The sequence below is a fragment of the Spermophilus citellus genome (genome assembly GCF_964194105.1).
Source record: "Spermophilus citellus genome assembly, chromosome: 7".
Taxonomy (NCBI): domain Eukaryota; kingdom Metazoa; phylum Chordata; class Mammalia; order Rodentia; family Sciuridae; genus Spermophilus; species Spermophilus citellus.
This window is the reverse complement of record NC_138188.1, coordinates 100,481,927-100,503,492: the sequence shown is the minus strand read 5'-3', so window position 1 is coordinate 100,503,492 and position 21,566 is coordinate 100,481,927. Positions and strand designations below refer to the sequence as shown.

Below are 21,566 nucleotides of genomic sequence, written 5' to 3'. Positions count from 1 at the left end.
TGTCTAGCAGAAGAGAACACTGACAAATGAGATCTGTTTACAGTCTCTCCACGTTTTCTCTTCAGGTTGCAGGCATGATTTGTTTCAGAACATTGGAGAGGCAGAGAGTGGCTGTCGATGTGTCTGCCCAAAGAGACCATATGCCTGACATAAATCCAGAGAAAAGGGCCCTGACCCATGATCCCTTGCCCCTTTCTCTCAGAATTTTTATTAACACAGAACATTTTTTCCAAGTACTTCTCTGACTTTCAATTGATGTATACAATTACCTGAAACTTCTACATTTTAAAGACTCTGTATTAAATTATATGTGCAAAGGTAAGTGATTTTTAGAAAGCAGGATGAATACTTCTCTCACTGATACTTGTGTCAATAATTATATTGGAAAGCCCTTCCATTGGGTTGATTTGTATAATGCATTTAGAAGGGCTGAAAGGAAAATATTTGGTCAAGTTCATTTTCCATCGCAGCCATTACCAGTGGTTTGCCACCTGCCCACACCAGCATCTCCAGGGAGACAGAGGATTTCACTGCTGCATCACCAACCTGTTGCCAAGGAAACAAGAGGGCAAAAAAATCCTCAATGACATTCAATTTCAAGGAAGTCAAGACACCCCTGAAAGGAATTCAACAGTCCTATGAAGGAAGCTTAAATAGGCTTCTAATTATAAATTCTAAGCAATCTCCTTTTGCACCAGGTATTCTATCTGTCTAGATCTCAGTCTTTCATTCATTCTGTTTATCAAGCATATATGCCAGACGTTGGAATAGCAAGAGAGCTTTCCTGGAGGGAGGAAGAAGCAAGGGGAGAAAAGAGCAGATAGGGGTGAGAATGGGTAGTGGTGAAGTAGTTAAAAATACAACACTTTTCTAAGGCAATTGAAGTCATACTTTCTAACCTAAGCAGTGCTGGCATAAATATTAGTCTATATTTATAAGGTTTAAAATGCATATGCAAGTGTGTTTGTGGTGGGAGCAGATTGAAAAATTCTGTACACATACATGCATATATTAGAAAGTATGAGACTTGGTCTAGCATTTGTGTTCTTGATTTTCATTAAGGTACAAAACACAGAAGCAGACCTTATGAGTAACTGCTTTGCCTGAGTGAGTTCATCTTTCCTCTATACCCAACCATATATAGAAAACACTAGACTTAATTTATTAGTTTCAAGTGTGTAAAGATTTAGCTATAATGTTATGTCTGGGGACACATAAGTAATCATGTGGAAGAGGGTGTAGATATGTAACATACACCCTTGTGAGGACATTGATGTGTCCACCAGTGTGGAAGGCGGGAGATCTTGATTGATGCCTTGACCTCCCCACCCCACCCAGCTGCCTATCCTTAGTTGTTTATCAGAAAAAGGAGTGTCTGGTTTTCTTCTGTTTCCCCCTCCCACACAATCAACACAGAATGTTTCTATGATCCCAGAGGATGCAGAGGTTTCTCTCTACCAGCAAGCAAGCAATTCCGCAGTGGACACCAGCTGAGTATCCTCTAATTTACTTCTGTTCTGATACTATCAACCTGGAGATAGCATCAGATCCCATAGGTTGAGAGTTCAGTCCTCAACTGGGTCTACACTTCAAAACCAGCACAAGTCCAGACCTCCAGAACTCATTATAATCAACTGGCTACAAATTTGGATTCCAATGACCCTGACCTCAGGTTTGATTAATTGGCTGAAGCCCATCACAGAACTCAGAGAAATAATATACTTACATTTATTGGCTTATTATAAAAAAAATCACACGCAGTAATGGCAATCAAATAAAGAATAATTTAAGGAATACCAATAAGCAGCCAGCTGAAAAAGTACAGAGGACAAAGTCTAGAAGCATCCAGGGTGCTGATGCTTCTGTGCCCATGGAGTTGGTGTGAGCCACCCTTCAGCATGCGAATATGTTCTTATTAACCTTCTTATGAGTTTCCATGTGTTCAGTTCTTCAGAACGCCTCTTAACCCTGCCCTTTGGGGTTTTCCAAGAGACTTCATTCACATAGCCCTGACTGAAGCATGGATGATTTTAGGGGAAACCCAGTGTGAGACCTGTCAGTTTCAGAATTGTTCTGGCCTCTTTATAGAGCATCTCTCCCTCCAGAGTATAGGACAAGAACTTTCTGGAATGATAGGTTAGAGAATTTTTGTTTTCTTTCTCCAGTTTATGGCCAGTTCCAAGACAGAGTTGGTTGAAGTTTAGAGATGCCATTATTTGCTTTGGAAAAGAGAAATTCTAGTTTCTAGGGCCTTGGGGTAAGAGAGTTATGAGCTAGGAAACATGGACAAGAAAACAAATAATTTATATCATGATGTCATATAGTGTTCTGCCCTGGGCTTCCAGTCACCTCCTGTCTCTCCAGCAGTAATTTTCCATGCTGGCCAACCTTTTTCCCTCACTCTTGGTGCCTGGTGGAATTTAAGGCTTTATCAGATCCCTGAGTCTCAGAACAATGTTTTCTAAGATAACTACCTATGAAATGCCTTCGACTAGTGCTTTTCAACCTCTCGTGTATATCTGAATCACCCAGATTCTTTCTCAGTAAGTCTAGTCACTAGTCATCTCCCAGGTGGTATCAAGTTTGCTGGTCCAAGATGCTAGACCATAAATACCCTGAAGACAGCAGTGAATTCTGATTAACACCTAATGTAGTGCCTGGCAGGAAATGTATACTTAATGCATTTTCCGTTACGTGTAAACTTTGAACAATTTAAATTTTTTGTCACCTCATGCATATTACAGTGGCTGACATGCAGTACAAGATTAAGTTTGCTTTATGAATTAGTAAATAAAGATGGCATTATTATTTAGTCATTCACATGTTCAATTTATAGAGCACCTGCTGTAAATATCATTCCACTCTCCTGTCCCATAAAAAAGAAAGTAGAACAAAAATAAAGCTAATTTAACTATGCTTAGATTTTAGTTTCTTTTTGAGGGCACAGATGGTAATAGGTAAGGGGAGGGGAAAATATATGCTTCATAGGCATCTTTACCTTCATTCCATGGTATGTGTGACCTTTCTATGACGGATTTGATTTCCATAAGAAATTTGATCACACAGAATAAAATAAGAGTGAATAAAATGGTGTTGGAAAGTATGTAGAGAATTATATGAAGGTGATTCAGTACTGGGCACAACAGAATGGAAAATTATAAAGAGGTTAAGGGGAAAATGTATATAAATGTATATATGAAGCACATACTGTATGTTTCTATATATGGCATATACATATATAAAATAGGTATATTATATACATATAATAGGCATATTCCTTGTGTAGTATAATTGAATTTCTCACATATTATTCATAATCTTTACAATTCTTATAAAGTGAACATTTTCACTTACAGTCCAGGAAATTAAGTCTCACAGAAGATAGGTGAATGATCTGATAACCTGAACTCATATCTACCCGATTTCAAAGCTCAGTTTCTTCCCACCTCATTACATAGGGGTAAAAATGTACTTAGGGAAACTTTGTGACAAAATTTATGAACACAAAATGATCCTGAAAATTTCATGGCTTGTGATTGTTGTAGGTATTTTGTGGGAATTTATAAGCCACCACACCAGAAAAACACATTGCTTTGGTTTTTGCTCCTTCCAAGGGAAGTAGTCATGCTTCATGTATGAGGTTCTTTTGAGATGATTGAAGGAGGAAGGGGCACTGCCAGGAGATTACCATATGGTTTCTGAAATGGAGGCAGAAATGAAATCATCTGGTTCCATACCAGGGAGGGCTATGAGGGCTATGGAGGCTTTTATCACATTATAACTTGAACAAAGTATTATAAATGAAAATCTTAGGTTTCTTGACTTCTAAACTCTGCCTTTCCACAGGGATAACCTTTATACACCTGGAGATGTGGGTCAGAAGTGGGCTATTGACTCTGTTATATCTCTTTAAACCTTAAAACCTTTTATATTACTTTGGGTTGATCTTTGAAGCTAAAATCTGAATAAAGGTACCACGTGGTACTTTCTAATAGATCGACTTGCACCTATTCCTGTAAAGAAACTCAATGGCTCTCAAATTTTCAAATTTAGCTTTATTCTTTTAAAATTTTATTTTCTAAACAGCTCATTTGGAAATCCTTCCTGAAATTCGCCATGAATATCTCAAGTTTCATCTTGAAACCTAACCCAATGAGTAGTACTATTCTTTCCCTCTTCTAATTACAATATTATTCCCAGTTCATATCATGCTATTATATTTGCATTGTTCCAAATTTGTTTTGTGAATGTAAATCTTGTTGCCTTAATTGGATTGTTAGAGATGGGAAAGTATCTCGCCACCATATATAAGTTCCTTAAGCATAAGCCTTTCACCTCTGTGACTCTCATAGCTTCTATAGTACTTGCGTGTGTACTTATTGCTTATAAATTCAGCTTCTTTAGAGTCCCATATTGCCTGATCAAGTGCAGGCTCCTAGCAAAGTATCTGTGTAACTGCAATCACCATATATACAGAGTCTGAATTATTCTTTGTTGGGTCCCTAGCTCCTAGCACAGCGAAAGTCCCAGGGAAGGTGCTCAATAAATACATGTTGATAAATGAATTGGTGTTATGAATGATTATTGTATATTTCCCATGGATTCCCTTCCATTCCTCCATATATACTAAGAAAATTGCATAGATTGAAACTTCTCAAATTCTAACCTTCTTATGAATCACCTGAGCATCTTGTTAATATCCAGATTCTGCTTCTGTACATTTGGGATGGGGCCAGCTTTCCAAGGTGTGAGTGGGCATTTCTAACTAGATCCTAGGTGATGTACAAGTAGTCTATAAATTGCATTTTCAGTAGCAAAGATATAGACAATCCCATAAAAGATTCAGGGCTTTCACTTTTAAATTGAATGCTATCAGTGAACATCAGCCCAAGTCGTTCATAAAATGTATTTGAAGATCTTCATTTTCCAACCTCTTGGGGAAAAGGTCCTGGGACACTAAATCTGTACATGCCAAGATCAGGATTATATACTTGTTGGAACAACACCAACAATAGTCAGTCATCCAGATCTGCCAAATAAGTATTGATCAAACATAATTCTGCTCAGGAAGTAGCAGGGAATGAATTGGAGAAAATTATATTCCATCTTTGTGTAATTATGTCAAAGTGAACCCCAATAGTATGTATAACTATAATGCACTAATAAATTTTTTTAAAAGATTAAAAAAAATTCTGCTCAGTATTAGTTCTGATGAGAATAAAACCATAAATGAAAGGGTGAACCCAAGAATGGCCCACATTAGAGTCTTGACTATTGAGTTGTAGTGTGTGTGTGTGTGTGTGTGTGTGTGTGTATGTGTGTGTGTATCACAAAGAGGCTGTAACAATACTGGAGAAATAAAGGAAGATTATCAATGGGAATGAAGATTTCTAGTTCCTGGAAAAGAGAAAAGAAAAAAAAAACAAGCTTTCAAACCATATAAGCAATCAGCTTATTATTTGTTTTTAATGGGCTGATACCAAAGAACGTCAAACTAACTGTATTGAGTTCAAGTCTTGGGAACAAGAGGAAAAAAAAACATGTAAATGTTTACCTGTGATTGTTGTATAGAGCAAATAATAATTTAAAGAAATAGCTTTTTTCCCCCAGATATTTCAGGTATCAAGAGCTACTTCATACAAAGGAAATAATCAAGAACATGAAGAGAGAGCCTACAAAATGGGAGAAAATCTTTGCCACTTGCACCTCAGAGAGAACGTTAATCTTTAGGATTTATAAAGAACTCAAAAAAGTTAACACCAAAAAACCCAAATAACCCCAACAGTAAATGGGCAAAGGAACTGAACAGACATTCTACAGATGAAACACAATCAGTCAACAAATATATGAAAAAATGTTCAACATCACTAGCGACTAGAGAAATACAAATTAAAACTACACTGAGATTTCATCTCACTCCAGTCAGAATGGCAATTATCAAGAATACAAGTAATAATAAATGTTGGTGAGGATGTGGGGGAAAATGTACATTCACATGTTGCTGGTGGGACTGCAAATTCGTGCAATCACTCTGGAAAGCAAAATGGAATTCCTCAGAAAACATGGAATGGAACCACCATTTGGCCCAGTTATCCTACTCTGTGGTATATACCCAGAGGACTTAAAATTAGCATACTATAGTGATGAGGCCACATCAATGTTTATAGCAGCTCAATTCACAATAGCTAAGCTATCGGACCAATCTAGGTGCCCTTCAATAGACGAATGAATGAAGAAAACATGGTGCGTATACACAATGGACTATTACTCAGTCATAAACTCAAAATTTGCCAGTAAATGGATGGAATGAAAGACTATCATGCTAAGTTAAATAAGCCAATCCCCAAAATACGAAAGGCTGAATATTCTTTCTGATATGTGGGTGCTGACTCACAATAGATGGTGGGAACGGAGGAGTGGAGGTTCACAGGATTGGACAGGGGAGTTGGGGGGAAGAGGTGGGGATAGGAATGGAAAAGATAGTAGAATGAGTCAGACATAATTTTTCTATGTTCATATATAAATATACGAGCATATATAAATGTAACTCCCCGTCATGTACAACCACAAAAGCAGGAGGTTATACTCCATGTACGTGTGATATGTCAATACAATCTATTGTCATGTATAACTAAGCAGAACAAATTTAAAAAATGTTGACTAGTGGCAAAAAAAAAAAAAAAGAAAGAAAGAAAAGAAAAGCTACTGGCCACCATACTCAGGAATTAGGAAAGTGTATTTGTTAGTTGTCATTTGATCACCTCCTATCTCTCCTCAAATACTTTGCAATTAGGGTCACTGTCTACACCCTAAATACTTAAAAATGATAATTGGCAAGCTCCATGCTATGCAAACCATGGGTAGGGTAGATAATAATAGCTTCTACTGATTATTAAGCAGTGCTATGTTGTAGTCAAAGCCTAACAGCTCAATTCAGTTGTGAAAGGAACTGATTTTTCATTTGTTGTTATTGCAGTAGATACCATAGTAATCATCATTATTGCTGCTATTCTGCAGAAAGGCATCCATTTTAGAAGCTTTGGGTACATTTTTTAGAATAAGTAATCAAATTTACTCTAACTACCTGCGCATATCATGGAGCATTTTGTATCTATTCAGGTAATGCTTTGATACTGAGCCTCATACATGCAACTTTATACCATGTCCAAGATGAAAATACACCATGGCCATGTCTGAAAGGATCTTAGAGGATAGTTGAGTAAAACAGTTTCTAGGAGATGATACAAATTAGACGGTCCACCCCCTTTTCCTCTCTTTTTCCTGGTCCTGATAACCCACACTCCACTCTCCCACAATGACTCTTGAGATATGGGCAGAGGGTTTATGGAGAAAAAGAGGGGAAAACAGCATTAGAGTATTATGAGAGGTGTTATCAACACAGAAAGGGGGAAGAAGGAGGAGGAGGAGAAGGGGAGGAGGGGGGAGGGGGAAGGAGAGAGGTGGAGGAGGAAATAAGAAGGAAGAGGGGTGAGGAGGAGATAAAGAGGGGGGGGACAAAGAAGAAGGGAAAGGGGAAAGGGAAGAGGAAGAGGAAGAGGAAGCAGCAGCAGCAGCAAGAGATGGAGAAACTAAGGATTCAAGGAAGGGATATGGTTGACTTGGAGAATCAGGGCATGGGAAAGGAAGGAACCGCATAGGGGAGATAAGTAAAATCTGTCTTAGTGTGCCTCAGAAGTTTAAAAAAGACTTGTAAGTAAAATGTGAACAAAAGTAGAATGGTAGCTTTCATTCTCTTTCACTTACTTTAACTTTCAAACTAAGTCCCTGGGAGATTTCAGTTCTTAGATTACGGTCATTATCGTTGACCTTATTCCTATCACTACTCATTACAGTTTCCATGTCCACATAGACAGGCCTAGTTTGCCATCCCAGTTGCATGACCCCCTTTCAGCTCTACAGACTGCTGTCACTGTCACTTTTATCTTTGCAGCTCATTGCCTCTAGAACCATGACTGAAACATTCCTTGGACATCACCAGATCACCAGTTCCTCACTGCGCTTCACCCCTCTTGGGTCCTCACTTCCCTCCTTAAACAGCTTAAATCCCATGGTTTGTTAGAATATGTATACTTTCACACATTCTCAATTCCTTTCCCTCTCTCTGTCGTGATTTTAATTTAACAGAACTTCATCCTAGCTTAATTCTAATTCTCCATTTACTCCTAATCTCACTCCTGCAGCTATCTATTACTGGAGAAAAACACATGAAATGTTTCACTGTTATCCTCAAACAGCCCTTATTTCTCTGCTCTGTTTAGTTTCTCATTTTACAAGATGGTTACACACGCTCCTTGGTTATGATGGGATTATGTCCCAGTGAACCCATCATAAGCTGAAAAAATTGTGTAAGTAGAAAAAAAAAAAAGCCAACATGTGTTTAATGCACCTGATCTACTGAACACCATAGTGTACCAGCACAGTACACTATGGATTCTTGATTCCTCTGTTGATCTCATGGCCTATTAAAAGCTGCAGTTCACTGTCCCTGCCTAGTATTATACTGCAAATGCTTAGCCTGGGAAAAAATTAACATCCAAAATTCAAAGTGTGGTTTCTACTGAATGTGATTTCCTTTACTCAGTTATAATATTAAAAAAATCATAAATTAAACCATTGTAAGTTGAACACCATCTGTTTTTCTTTTTTTGTTAATTTCTTTTTTGTAGTTGTAGATGAACAGCATGTCTTTATTTTATTTGTTTATTTTTATGTGATGCTAAGGATCGAACCCCGTGCCTCACATGTGCAAGGCAAGCACTCTGCCACTGAGCTACAGCCCGCCCACCATCTGTTTTTCTTATCTTCTTTTCTTAAAACTTCTACCACCTCCTTCCCCATCTTCAGTCTCATCTAATGACATTGGTTCCCAGTATACTGAAAGACACAGAAATAATCAGAAAAGAACTTCCACAAGGTCCTACAACCCCCATTTAAACAGCCTATTTAAAACCCTGTGTCAAGAAATTCTGCCTTTCTTTTTATTCCTATGGGATATCATCCTAATGCTAACTTGCCATTTACACATTAGATAAGAATTATTTTTCTTTACTGGAGGATGAAATTTTTCTTGCTATTAGGTTATCCCTACTATCTTATAAAGGTGATGTTATTCTTTTTTTTTTTTTTTTTTTTTGGCAGGGGTGGTGGTGGTGATGCTGAGGATTGAATCCAGGGCCTTGCGCATGCTAGGCAAGCACTCTACCAACTGAGCTATATCTGTAGCACCCCTCTATTCTTTCCATGTTTTAAGACAAAAAATGGTATTGACACTAAGACAAATTCAAGAGTATTGATACTAAGACAAATTCTAGAGACCCAGAGACCTGCCTTGGTCCTTCCACCGTGTAAAGTTTCAGAAAGAAGACTACAGAGTCTGACCCAGAAGTGTGCTCTCACCAGATACCGAATCTACCAATACTTTTAGAGTTCTCAGTCTCAAGAACTGGGGAAAATAAATTTTCTGTCATTTGTAAGCCACCCGGCTTATGGTGTTTTGTTGTAGCAGCCTGAACAGAATAAGATGAAGTTTTAACTCTGACCTCCCTGCTTTAGCTCTTTACCCACTATGTTCTAACAGCTGATTGATCATTGGAAAATAGAAGTCAGATTCTATCACCCTGTTCATAACCCTTCAATTACTTCTGGTATCATTGCAAACAAAAGAAAAGTCTACAATGGATATAAGCCTCTTGGTTCCTCTTTGATTTTCTTACTATATTCCACATTGCTTCACTTAACCATTCCTTAAACATTCCAGGCACATCTCATCTGAGAGAGGTTATACTGTTTTTTTCATCTGCATGAAGCAGCTTTCATTCCAGATAGCCACACGATTTACTTCTGCACCTCCTTTTGGACTTATTTTCTATTCTACCTTCTCAGGCCTTCTCTGACCCCTCTCAGATTGCAATCATAGATTCCCATTCCCCCTCTTTTTATTTTCTTCATGGATGTCTGGTCATCTGATACCATTTATTAGTGTTTTACTTATTATCTCCTCACTCAAATATAAGTTACATGAGAAGTGGGATTTTTCTTTTTCACTATTGTGTACACCGCAGCTAAATTTTTAGGTTCCCAATAAGTATTTATTGAATGAATAAATGAAGTATAACATTCATGCTTTTCTTTATGACTAGCTTATAATATAGGGGGAAATCTCAAACCCAGGTGCTTTTGCAGGAAGAGTCTGAAGTCATTAATCTAACTCAACACTAAACCACTACAATTAAATAAGAAATATCCAGCTGGTTATCCAGATGTTTTAATTGTCTACAAGAATCTATCCAACTAATACAAAATTTATCATATCTTCTTTTAGTAACTAAAATGGTTTTAGGATGATTGGATTCCAGGTTACCAAGCCTGGGTCACTGTTTTACTACTTAAGTAGGAAAACCATTAGAATAAAAATAAAAATAAATTAAATCTTTCATTTAAAAATAGAAAATCATATGCGAGGCCCTGGGATTGATTCTCAGCATGGCAAAAATAAATAAATAATATAGAAACCAGAACCAATGGAAAATAGGATTCAAGACAAAAATTCACTTTCAGTAAACTCTAATCAATTATAATCAATTTAGTCTGTCAGGCAATATTCACAGTGGTCACTAATAACATAAATATGTTCACTATTGCATGACAAACACCACCTATATGCTCACCACCTATTTTACATAAATTTGGGAATAAAATACCTAAATTGCATATTTGTAAAAATAATACATGAATAATTTAAGAGTATATAGAATTTACTGGCAGAAATGTTATAGATTAATTTTCTTCCTTTTATGAATATTTTGCAATGATTTTAATGCTATCCATGGAAGAAAATTGTGTTCCTATTAGAGTTTCAGGCAATAACAGGCTGAAGAGACTTTGGGTTGGTGCTTGTTTCAATGAGAACCTTCTTGCCTCTGTTAGTCTTGGATAATCATGTTGTTGGCCTTGAAGAGATTTGGATATTTGATTTGCTCAAAGTAATAAAAAGTTGCATTCCCCTTTTTACCCTGCTTAGGTTGGAAAAAAAGCAAGAAGACGTGGATCCATAGAAAAGCATATGGGATATATTATGAGGGGAGGGAATGAGGGGAAGAAGATGCTGGAGTCCTGATGGACAATTTTATCACACTAAGGATTTTGTTGAGATACCCATCCTATTTATCTTCTTATGCACTAGAATGTAAGCCTCCAGATACTTCTTGTCCTAAAGGACTAAACATATTTTTAGTGACTGTTGTGTATTTTATTTGATGTAGAGTTGATTATTCCAGTGCAGTTGCCTTGAAAGTAAATTTTAATGTTGGTGATACCCAAGCCCTGCCTCTCCATCTCTCCCTTACCCTAGCTGGCTTCCTTAACCATTGTCCCAGTGTGCTCTAAGACAAAGAATATCCACATTCCTACTGTGTCCCTTCCCAGGCCTTTATAGACCTGGGTCTCCCATTCCCTACTTTTTATAGCTCAGACTTTCCCTATAGCCTCTAACCTCAACTTCACTAACCCCTCTGTAAAACTTGGGAATTTAGCTAATTAGATGTGGAAGATAGCAACTAGAGACACCTTGAGTAGAAGCAGAAAGGTAGAGAATATATGAGAGACTGGGCTGGACATGAGGACTAGGGCAAAATATCCTGTTACAGAGAAAATAAAAACTTCTACCTCTAGAGTTTAAGAAAGTCATTATATATATATATTGGAGGAGATGGGTCATTGAGGGTGTGCCTTTGGGGTTTTCTATTTTGTCCATGGTGAAGGGGGTTCTCTCTTTGCTTTCTAATTGTCATGTCCTGAACTGCTTTCCTCCACCACACTCTCTGTCATGATGTTCTGCCTCACCTTGGACCCAGAAAAAAAAATATATATATATATATATATTGGTAAGGAATAATGAACAAAGCAAGAATGGTCTTAGAGAAAGTCATCTTATATGTATAACACCAACAAAGTGAGAGAGGTAAACTGAATTTTATTTGCAAGTAATAGTAATTCCAAGGGCTGCAATGTGCTCTGCTTCTAGGGGAGGGTTGAGCTTCAGGGAACTTTTTGAACATGGGTACTTATTACAGACACTTTAACTATTCTTATCTCTGTTTGTGTATATCTTGACTAAAAATTATAGGAAACGCTGAAAACATCATTCCTAACTAGAAATGGAGATCTGTATTTTTTATGGTTTAAATATTAGGTGTTCCCCCGAAGCTTATGTGTAATACAATGCAAGAAAGTTCAGAGGTGAAATAATTGGGTTATGAGAGTCTTAACCTAATCAGTGCATTAGTCTCCTGATAGAGATTAACAGGATGGTGACTGTAGGCAGGTAGCAATTGTTTGGAGGAGATGGGTCATTGAGGGGACTTTGGGGTTTTCTATTTTGTCCACAGTGAGGGGAGTTCTCTCTTTGCTTTCTAATTGTCATGTCCTGAACTGCTTTCCTCTACCACACCCTCTGCCATGATGTTCTGTCTCACCTTGGACCCAGAGAAATAGAGTCAGCCATTTATGAACTGAGATCACTGAAACCATGAACCCCTACATTAACTTTTTCTTCTCTAACTCTTATTTTCAGGTCTTTTGGTCACAGTGGTGAAAAAGCTAAGTGATATTTTCTTTTTCTTTTCTTTTTTTAACATTATGTGAAAGAATGGAAGTCTAATTTTCTCCTTGCAATGCTATATTATGTTTTTAATCTTCACATGGTCTGAACAAAAAACCAAAATGTTAGAATCTTGCTAATAACACAGTACTAATCAAAGTTAATTATGTGTTAAATGAATAATGGTATGCCAGATAAATAATATATATTAGTTGGAAATCAGTATCTACTCAAAACCACATCTGCTGAGCCTGCCTGTGTATTAGGTGGTGGAGATGAGAGAAACATAAGATATGGTCCTGTCCTCGAGGAGCTCATGGCTTAGTGCATTGCTTCTCAAAATTTAGTATTTGTAAGAATCACCTGGGGATTTATAGAAATAGAGATTCTCAAGTTCCACTGAGACAAATTCTGATGTATAGAATGGAAAGAGACAGCAACTTATATTTTGAATATGTTGTCTCAGGTGAATCTAAGGCAAGTGTCCTTTGACCATGCTTTGACAGATTGTTTTAGTCAGCTGTTTTCCTGCTATGACTAAAATATCCAACAATAATAATTTTAAAGGATAAAAAGTTAAAAATTATAGGAAATTAAAAATTGGCTAAAAATGATAGGAAACATTGAAAACATCATAGATGACCAACTTTATTCCTCAGGGCCTGAGATGAAGCAGAATATAATGACAGAACAGTCTGGTGGAGAAAAGGGGCTCAGGACATGATCAAGAAGTAGAAAGAGAGAGACTTCACTCATCATGTACAAAATATACACCCCAAAGACAGGCCCCTAATGATCCACCTTTTCCAGCCACACTCCACATTGCTATCCAGGGATTGATTCACCCATTGGGTTAAGGTTCTCATACCTTAATCATTTCATCTCTAAAACTTTCTTGCATTGTTTCACCTGTAAGCTTTTGGGGGACACTTCATACCTAAACCATAATACAGATCTAACAAGATAAATAGATACATAAACTGAAAAATTATAAAAGATAGTAAATGTTATAACAAAGGATGGTAGTAGAGACCCATCAAGTGTCACTGACTGAAAAAGTCCAGGTGGGTCCCTTAAGGAGGGAATCAGTTTGCCAAGTAGAGAAGAGGAAGAAGAAATTCCAGATCTTGTGCAGAGAAAATGTTGCAAATGTGAAGATGGAGGCATCTAGAGAGTGGCATGGGATTCATTGTGAAAGAAACAATTCAGTGTGTGATAGAATGACACCAGATAATAGACTGATTTCCAATCTGCAGTGTTTGCATATTTAAAACTGTAGGCATTGGGAAACAAAAGAGATTTGTAATCAGGAGACAGAAATGATCACATTAAGCTTTTGAGTCAAATGTTTCCATCTACATGGTAAAGGATGGATGGGAGAGGAAAGATCTGGTAGCCAGGATAATAATCCATAAAGCAGATGAAAGAACTGCAGGGAGTTAAGTGACACCCATGTGGAATCCATACCCAAGGTAGAACCACTGGGGTAAGACAAGGGTTGTAAGGGAAGAAATTGTTGCAGATGATATCAAAACTTTCTAGTCTAGACAAATAAGTGTCACTATGAACTAGATCCAGAATAACAAATGCTATTGAGAGCAAGCTGAATTGGAGGGATGACTATTTATCAAATCAATTCACTTCCATCCACATCTACTTCCATCAGTTAGCACAGCTGCCAGCATCCCTCATTTGAACTTCAACAGCCTCTTAATTAATCCCACTTTCATAGTAGCAAGAGTAATAGCATAAAATGAATCAGATTACATCAATCTTCTGTTTAAAATGATTCAGTGACTCTCAAATCTACCTAGAATAAAAATCTAAGACTTCAGGATCCTATATTGTCTTATAACTATGTTTCTCCCCGAACTTATCTCAGGTCATTCTCTCCCATGTAAATCGTCATCCAGTCATAAAGTAAGCAATATTTTCCCACGGCAGGACCTTAACTCATGCCATTCCACTCAGCTGGAACAATCTTCCTTTGAAGACCCACACAAGGCTATTTTCTTTTCATCATTCAATTTCCTCCTAAATGCCTTTTCCTCAGAGAATCCACCCTATCAATCCTATTTGGTAGTAGGTCTCCTATACTCTCATTCTCATCTTCTTGTTTGATTTCTGTATGTAAATCATTATAATGCATAATTATTTTCATTCATTTGCTTGTTTACTTGCTTTCTTGTCTTTCTCCACTAGACCATGTCCTATTTATATATGCTTGGATTTCCAACTTTCTGCAAAGTGCTTGGGAAAGAGTAAATGCTCACTAGTTTTAAATGAATGGATTACTGTGAGAAAATCAGAGATAGAGTTATTAACATATAAATAATAGTTGAAGGTTCAGAAATCAGTGAGGTCATTGAGATGCATGTGGATCAAGCAGTAGACTGTGGGCAAAACTGTAGAAATACCTTAATATTTATGGTATAGAACAGAAGAGAAGGGCCTGATAAAGAGGTGGAGGAAGATATAAATGGCTTGAGGAAAGACAAGATTACTAGCAGAGTAGTAGTAAAGCTCACCATGCCCTGGGTTAGCTCCCCAGCACCCAGCACAATACCTAGTGTTCGGTAGGCACTCAAACAACATGTGCCCATCTCTGGGGTGAAAATCGAAAGAATAAGGGGAATTGGCTCAATTATATCAAATGGCTTGAAGAAATCAAGGAAGATTAGGTTTTATAATAATTAAGAGGCTACTGGCCACCTTGACAGAAAAAAATCACTTTATAATATATTGAACAATTAATTTGCTTACTTCTATTGTTTACCTCCCTTGCTAGAATGGGTACCACATGAGGTCAGGAAATCTTTCATTATGCACTGATGTATCCCCATCTCCCTGAATGATTCCTAAAAAAAAAAGTCATGGAAATGTGTATCAGATTTTTTTTTTTGAAGTCTCAGTTTATGTACACAAAGAATTGTCTTTTGGAATGTCTAGTTCTTCAGTGAGTCCATACAATAAGAGCATGGACTGTATTATCAAACCTATCCATTATTCTCCCAGTGAATCCCTTGGACATTATATAGTTCAAGGTTTGTGCTTGATCATTCCCCCAACCCCCACAGATTTACTGTGTGATCTGGAGACAGGTTTAAATGTCAGCAGCCATTATTTATTCAGTCTGCTCAACGGAAGCCAGTCTTTTACATCTTTTCATGCAACAATAGGACCAAAGACCAGAGGACCCATTTTTTTGTCTGTCTCTTCAAAGTCCACACCCCTTCCCACTCACTGAAGCTATGGCAGGGAACATTCATTCCATGAGGAAATCATTTAAGGCCAAGAAAGCCTGACATTTACTGAAGATCCAGGCTTCACCACCTGAAAGAAATCTACAAACACCTTTCCTAACCAATAGGACTCATCTGCAGATTATTGCACATGTATAATGCATTCATTTTTAGAAGTCAGGCTCTGCTTCCAAAGGCTCTAACTTATTTCTTTATTCATTTTTCTTGAGTTTTCCTGAGAAGCAGAGTTGTTTTTATTTCTTGAATTCAATAGGGAAATATAATATTTCCTTTTTCATGTTTCTAGTCATTGAACCTTCTTATTCTGCTGAATAAAGCATATTTTTAAACTGGTCTTTTTATCATACCTAAAATTAGATAGAGCTTTAACTTGACTTGCATTTATATATTTCTTGATGTTGTAGAAATTGCTATATGCCAGCTAGACTGAGGTAGTTTGGGATATAAGTAAGTTGATGGTATGAGGAAATATGATAAGTAAAAAAATTAAGGAGTAGAGGATGTGTGAGAATTTGAGTGAATGTTTTACAGGGATATCAAATTGCCTATGTAAGGGTCTGCACATGAAGGGTGGAAATTTTAAAACTAAGAATTTTTACAACTGATTTTTAAAATAACAGATGTGTGTCATATACTTTGACATTGAAGAACTACCCCTACAAGTGGCATCAGAGCCAAAAGGACTGTAATATCAGGACATCAATTCATCAAGTCTGCAGAGGAGAGGAGGCATATGTTCTGACTACTCTCCACTGATTGGTCAGCTGCTGTTTCCATAGCAATCCATGTACAGCTCAGACATATTTTTTTTCTCTCCTATCCTGCATTACCTCCATTGCATAGCAAAGAACATCAGATTTATAACCAGACATGCTTTGTAAACACAATGTGGTTCTTCACCATTTTTGTTGTGGCAGATTATTCCAATTGTACAATAGTTGCAGTCTATACCATACTCCTGACTACTGACAAAGCGGGGAGGGAAAAGCCTTATATTTTGATCTATCGTTGGGAAAAAATGACTTTTATTTAAATAATATTTTTATATAGATAGTGTAGGCTTAGGAAAATAATCATGTTTTCTTTAAACCGGGATGAATTAATCCACTAGCATTTCTCTAAATTTCTTTTTTTTACATGTATACTCAAATTTTTGCATGTAGAATCTATCTAAATATGGCTCACATCTAAACAGTTCTTTCAGACTAAAACTAGTGTTGTGTACTATAAATGTGAAAAACAGTAATCACTACTCTCAGAAACTTGAACCAAGGAGATATTTTTATTACAGATAGCTATTTTTCACTGTTTATTTCACTAGATGCAATCAAACATTTCTTAGTCTTCATCATAGTGAAATTGGATTCTGTGGTAAAACTGGCTATCTGCTTTCCATTCACTCTACTATTAAAAATAGCACATGTTTATCTTTAGATCTTTAGGGGAATTATCCCATCCCCATTCTGAGACCACGTACTTGGCACAGCTAACACCATTCTCAGCTCCAGCTGAGTAGGAGGTCAGTCTAGGTCTGACTAATCAGTGCCTCATATTCTCCTGGTGACTGGGTCAATAATGAAGGCCAAGGCCAATATAGAAGCCAGGGCCAAATAGTTAATTTTGGAATTTTCTCCTGAGCAACTAGAAAAGAGGCAAGATTTGTACTCTGGACTTGGGCCTAAGAGAATGAATCTGGAGCAACTAGTGATAGAGAAGCTTTGAGGGATGAGTTAATAGAGATGAAAGAGTGAAAATGAGATAGAGCTGTAAAATAGGACTCATACTATTTTTGTTATGAAATCTTATGAGAATAAAATGAATTAATTCTTTCAAGTACTTAAACAGTGCTTGACATAGAGTCACTGCTCAAAAAAGTGTTAGTGATTATTATCATTATTAATGGTTTGACCACACCTAAACTCCAGTCTTTTCTCAGATCTTTTCAGTTATATGGACCACAATGGTTCTTCCATCCCTCCTCTCAATTTTCTGTTATTTATAATTTAAAAAGTTTCTCTCTCTCTCTCTCTCTCTCTCTCTCTCTCTCTCTCTGTGTGTCTTTCTGTCCCTGTTTCTCTCAAAGGTATTATTTTCCCTCTAGAATTTGCAATCTTTACCTAGCTATTCTACTTATAAGCACGTATCTGAAATATAATGAAGTTTATATACACTTATAGTCATTATACAGCTTATATACTATCCCCCCCAAAAATCAAACACCTGATTGTTAAAAAAAAAGGTTAAGCACCTTAAATTCTGTCCATATACTCATATATTAAACTGTCATTAAAAGGATGCCCATTAAGCCAGGTATGGTGTTGCACACCTGTAATCCCAGCAGCTTGGGAGCCTGAGGCAGGAGGATCCACTTTCAAAGCCAGCCTTAGCAATTTAGTGAGTCCCTAAGCAACTCAGTGAGGCCCTGTCTCTAGATAAAATATAAAAAAAGAACTGGGGATGTGAATTAGTGGTTAAGCTCCTCTGCGTTTAATCTGCATTACCGCATTACCAAAATAAATAAATAAATAACCAAACAATGACCACACACACACACACACACACACACACACACACACCAAAAAAAAAAAAAAAAAAGCAGGTGCCCATTAAGGATTTTAAATCTATTGGCTTATTTATAACAATGTACATATAGTATGATTTTGCATACATTAAATAGTGTTCTATAGAAGGAAGAATGGAAGGAAAAACACAAAGATATTAATGCTTATTTTCTCTGTGTCTTGAAATGATGAGTGACTTGAATTTTTTTCTTTCACTCTATTTTGTGTTATATAAAACAAGCACTTAGTGTTTTAAATTGATTTTTCATTACCTATACATTTGTAGAATTTTACATGCTCCAAAAAAACATATTTGCTATGATTTTAACACATGCTAATAAAAAGGAATTTAGAATAATTAGAAAATGTAAAAATTCTTAGAAACGTTCTCTGATTCCATCATTTTTGCAAAGTTGACTGGAAGCAGAGCCTGAGAAGATGTAACTTATTCAATATCTCACACTATCAGCTAATATTTTAGGGCTCAGAAGACATTAATGTGAATCATATTTCAGTTCTCTCATTTCTATTATAACACATTTAAAAAAATATATAGCACAGAGTGGACGTGGAGATCTAAATTTGCATCTGGTCTCCATAGTAACTGTTTTTTGACTTTGAACATTAGGTACCACCTGTTGTTCTGTGGACAAACCTCCAGATAACACCACTGATTACAGAGTGGAGGAAAGGTTGCATATACCTGCCTAAAATTTCACTTCCCTAATATACTAGTTCAGTGATAACTAGTCGCCCACCATCATACACCTCAAATACCTAAACACTATTATATATCTTACCATATCTGTGCATACAGTAGCTCATGACTTTAAAAATATTAAATCCTTACTTTCACATACTGTTATGCATGCCAACATGGAGCTCACAACCAGACATACTAGAATACTGCATGTAGAACTATACTACTATGCTGCTTATTTCGTGTGACATTTGATGATTGTGAAAACTATAACATAGTCAAAAATTCTCTCACAAAGGTTTTCTGGTTTCCTACATTTGCACAAGAACACACACACACAACACACACACACACAGTCACACTTCTAAATATATCAAGTTATTTTAGAAATTGTGTAAACCCTTTTTCTCTGATTCATTTTTAGTTTTTCCTATTTGCAAGCAAACCAGCTGTTGGGAAAGACTTGGGGGTTTTCCTTAATTAAAATGATTTCTCATTACTTTGATTTAAAGACTCTAAATTATAATAGGAAGAATCTCCCTCCTTAGAAAAACTTCCTTTGCAAAGGATAAAGGAATTTTCAGAAACTAGCTTCCTTAGGTTTTATCATCCCTTGAATATATATATGATTAACTATTTAGTATTTAAAATATTAACTTTTAGTATTTAAAAACTCTTAGTATTTAAAATACTAAGGGAAGACTCAAGTGCATTTAAAAAATGATTAACTGATCAAAAAGTTGTATAGAATATATCATGAAAGAATGTGGCTTACAGTCTAAATCCACTGAAACACAAATGCTTCTGTGGGTACACTGAATATTTGCATTATTTTTAATTAACTTCTTTTTTGCTCAACACTTAATTTTCTCCTTAAGTTTTTAGCCCAGCTTCCTTTCAACCTAGTATCCAAGTCAAGAGTTCTGAGCAGGGGATCATATTCGGCCCATGTGTTTCAACTGCTGTTGTCCACTTGCTTTTGTGAAGGCCTGGTTCCCCTCTCCACTATGCATTTCCTCCTCTCTCTTCTTCATTGTGGGGCATGGGAAAGGGTTAGATCTGACGACAAACAGACCTAGTTAGAACCTCTGCTGCATATGCATTAGCCACATAACCTATCTGAGCCTCATGTTCTCTGCAGAGGTACCAACACTCATTTCACATGGTAAAGTGAGAATGAGATATAGGAAAGCATATATTACTAAGCATGATACTTGGTAGGCACTCATGAATTTTATTTCCTGGATCTTTCTCCACTCATAAGGTTTTCATGTATCCTCTGTTGGAGGCTCAAGTAGTCACCTCCTGGTTCTACTGAGAAACCAGTAATCCTTCCTGCCACATAGCCGCTGTGTGGCCTTTATCTTTAGCTCCACTGTCCTAGTTGTCCACTGCAGTGGCAACAGGAGTGACCTCAGGACTTCAAAGAAATAAAACTCACTTCTGTCTCACAAACAGTTATGATCTGCTGATTCCACATCACAGTAAAGCAGAAGATGATTTTCCAACTCCTGAAAAGAAGCAATAAAATTGGATTATAGGAGATGGTATTTGCAGAGTCTTAGCACAGTGCCTTGCACACAGTAAATGCTCAGAGAATGTTATACATTCCCATAAATTATTTTTGGAATGAATGGCTAAACAGGTCTGTGAGGGCACCACTGGATACTTAGTTGAACAGTATTAAATGAACTGATAATGATGGTGACCATCAACATGAAACCAATTTCTAATTTAACAGGAATTTGCAGAGATAAAATTTCAGATGAAACATAAAGGATAGGATACTTCACTTTTCTCAAGACAGAGTGTTAGGTTAAATTAAGTGGAGATATAAGCCACAATACAGACATTTATTTAGCTCTTAGCTGATGTCAGCTTACAATGACTCCCCCAAGTCTTTCACCTTGAATTTCAGAAATATTATTCTGAAACATAGTGATCTCTAATGTGAACAAGAGGGAAAGGTGAAATTGTTCTGAACTTTTCATGAGAGCTGCAAGATTCTGTCAACTCTGCCATTAAAACAGAGAAAAAAAATGGATTTAAAGGAAAATGTTATATTGCTGGTCTGAAAGCTATAAAGATGAAAGTCACTCATTCCATCACCAAGTCCTGTCACTATGGTCTGAAGGAATACTAGTATTGAGTATAATAGCATATTAAGTTAATAACATGTTAGAGGTCAGAAACATGTTAAAGGTCACATGTTCAGGATTTCTTAACCTGGAGCACATGGGGTAAATTTGAGGGGAGTGTCTGTGAACCCTTTAGAATCACGTGCCAAGCCAGGCTCAGTGGCACATGCATGTAATCCCATTGGCATATGCCTGTAATCTCAGTGGCTTGGGAAGCTGAGGCAGGAGAACTGCAGGTTCAAAGCCAGCTTCAGCAATTTATCAAGACTGTAAAGAAACCAGTGA

The 21,566-nt window shown here is 36.8% G+C and overlaps 1 protein-coding gene across 5 annotated transcripts in view; it reads right to left on the bottom strand.

The window, feature by feature from the left end:
- Nucleotides 1–21,566, bottom strand: part of GAP43 (growth associated protein 43) — a 368,423-nt gene that overhangs the window by 149,226 nt on the left and 197,631 nt on the right. For 2 of the 5 annotated variants that reach the window (XM_081302800.1, XM_081302802.1), the window contains one exon: nt 20,585–20,654. The exons of 1 other annotated variant lie outside the window; for it this stretch is intronic. In XM_081302800.1, coding sequence (XP_081158926.1) covers nt 20,585–20,654 — 70 coding nt within the window. Of the gene's footprint in view, nt 1–477; nt 547–15,382; nt 15,478–20,584; nt 20,655–21,566 lie in introns of all 5 variants that reach the window. 2 more of the 5 variants (XM_081302801.1, XR_014023147.1) reach the window with 2 other exon arrangements.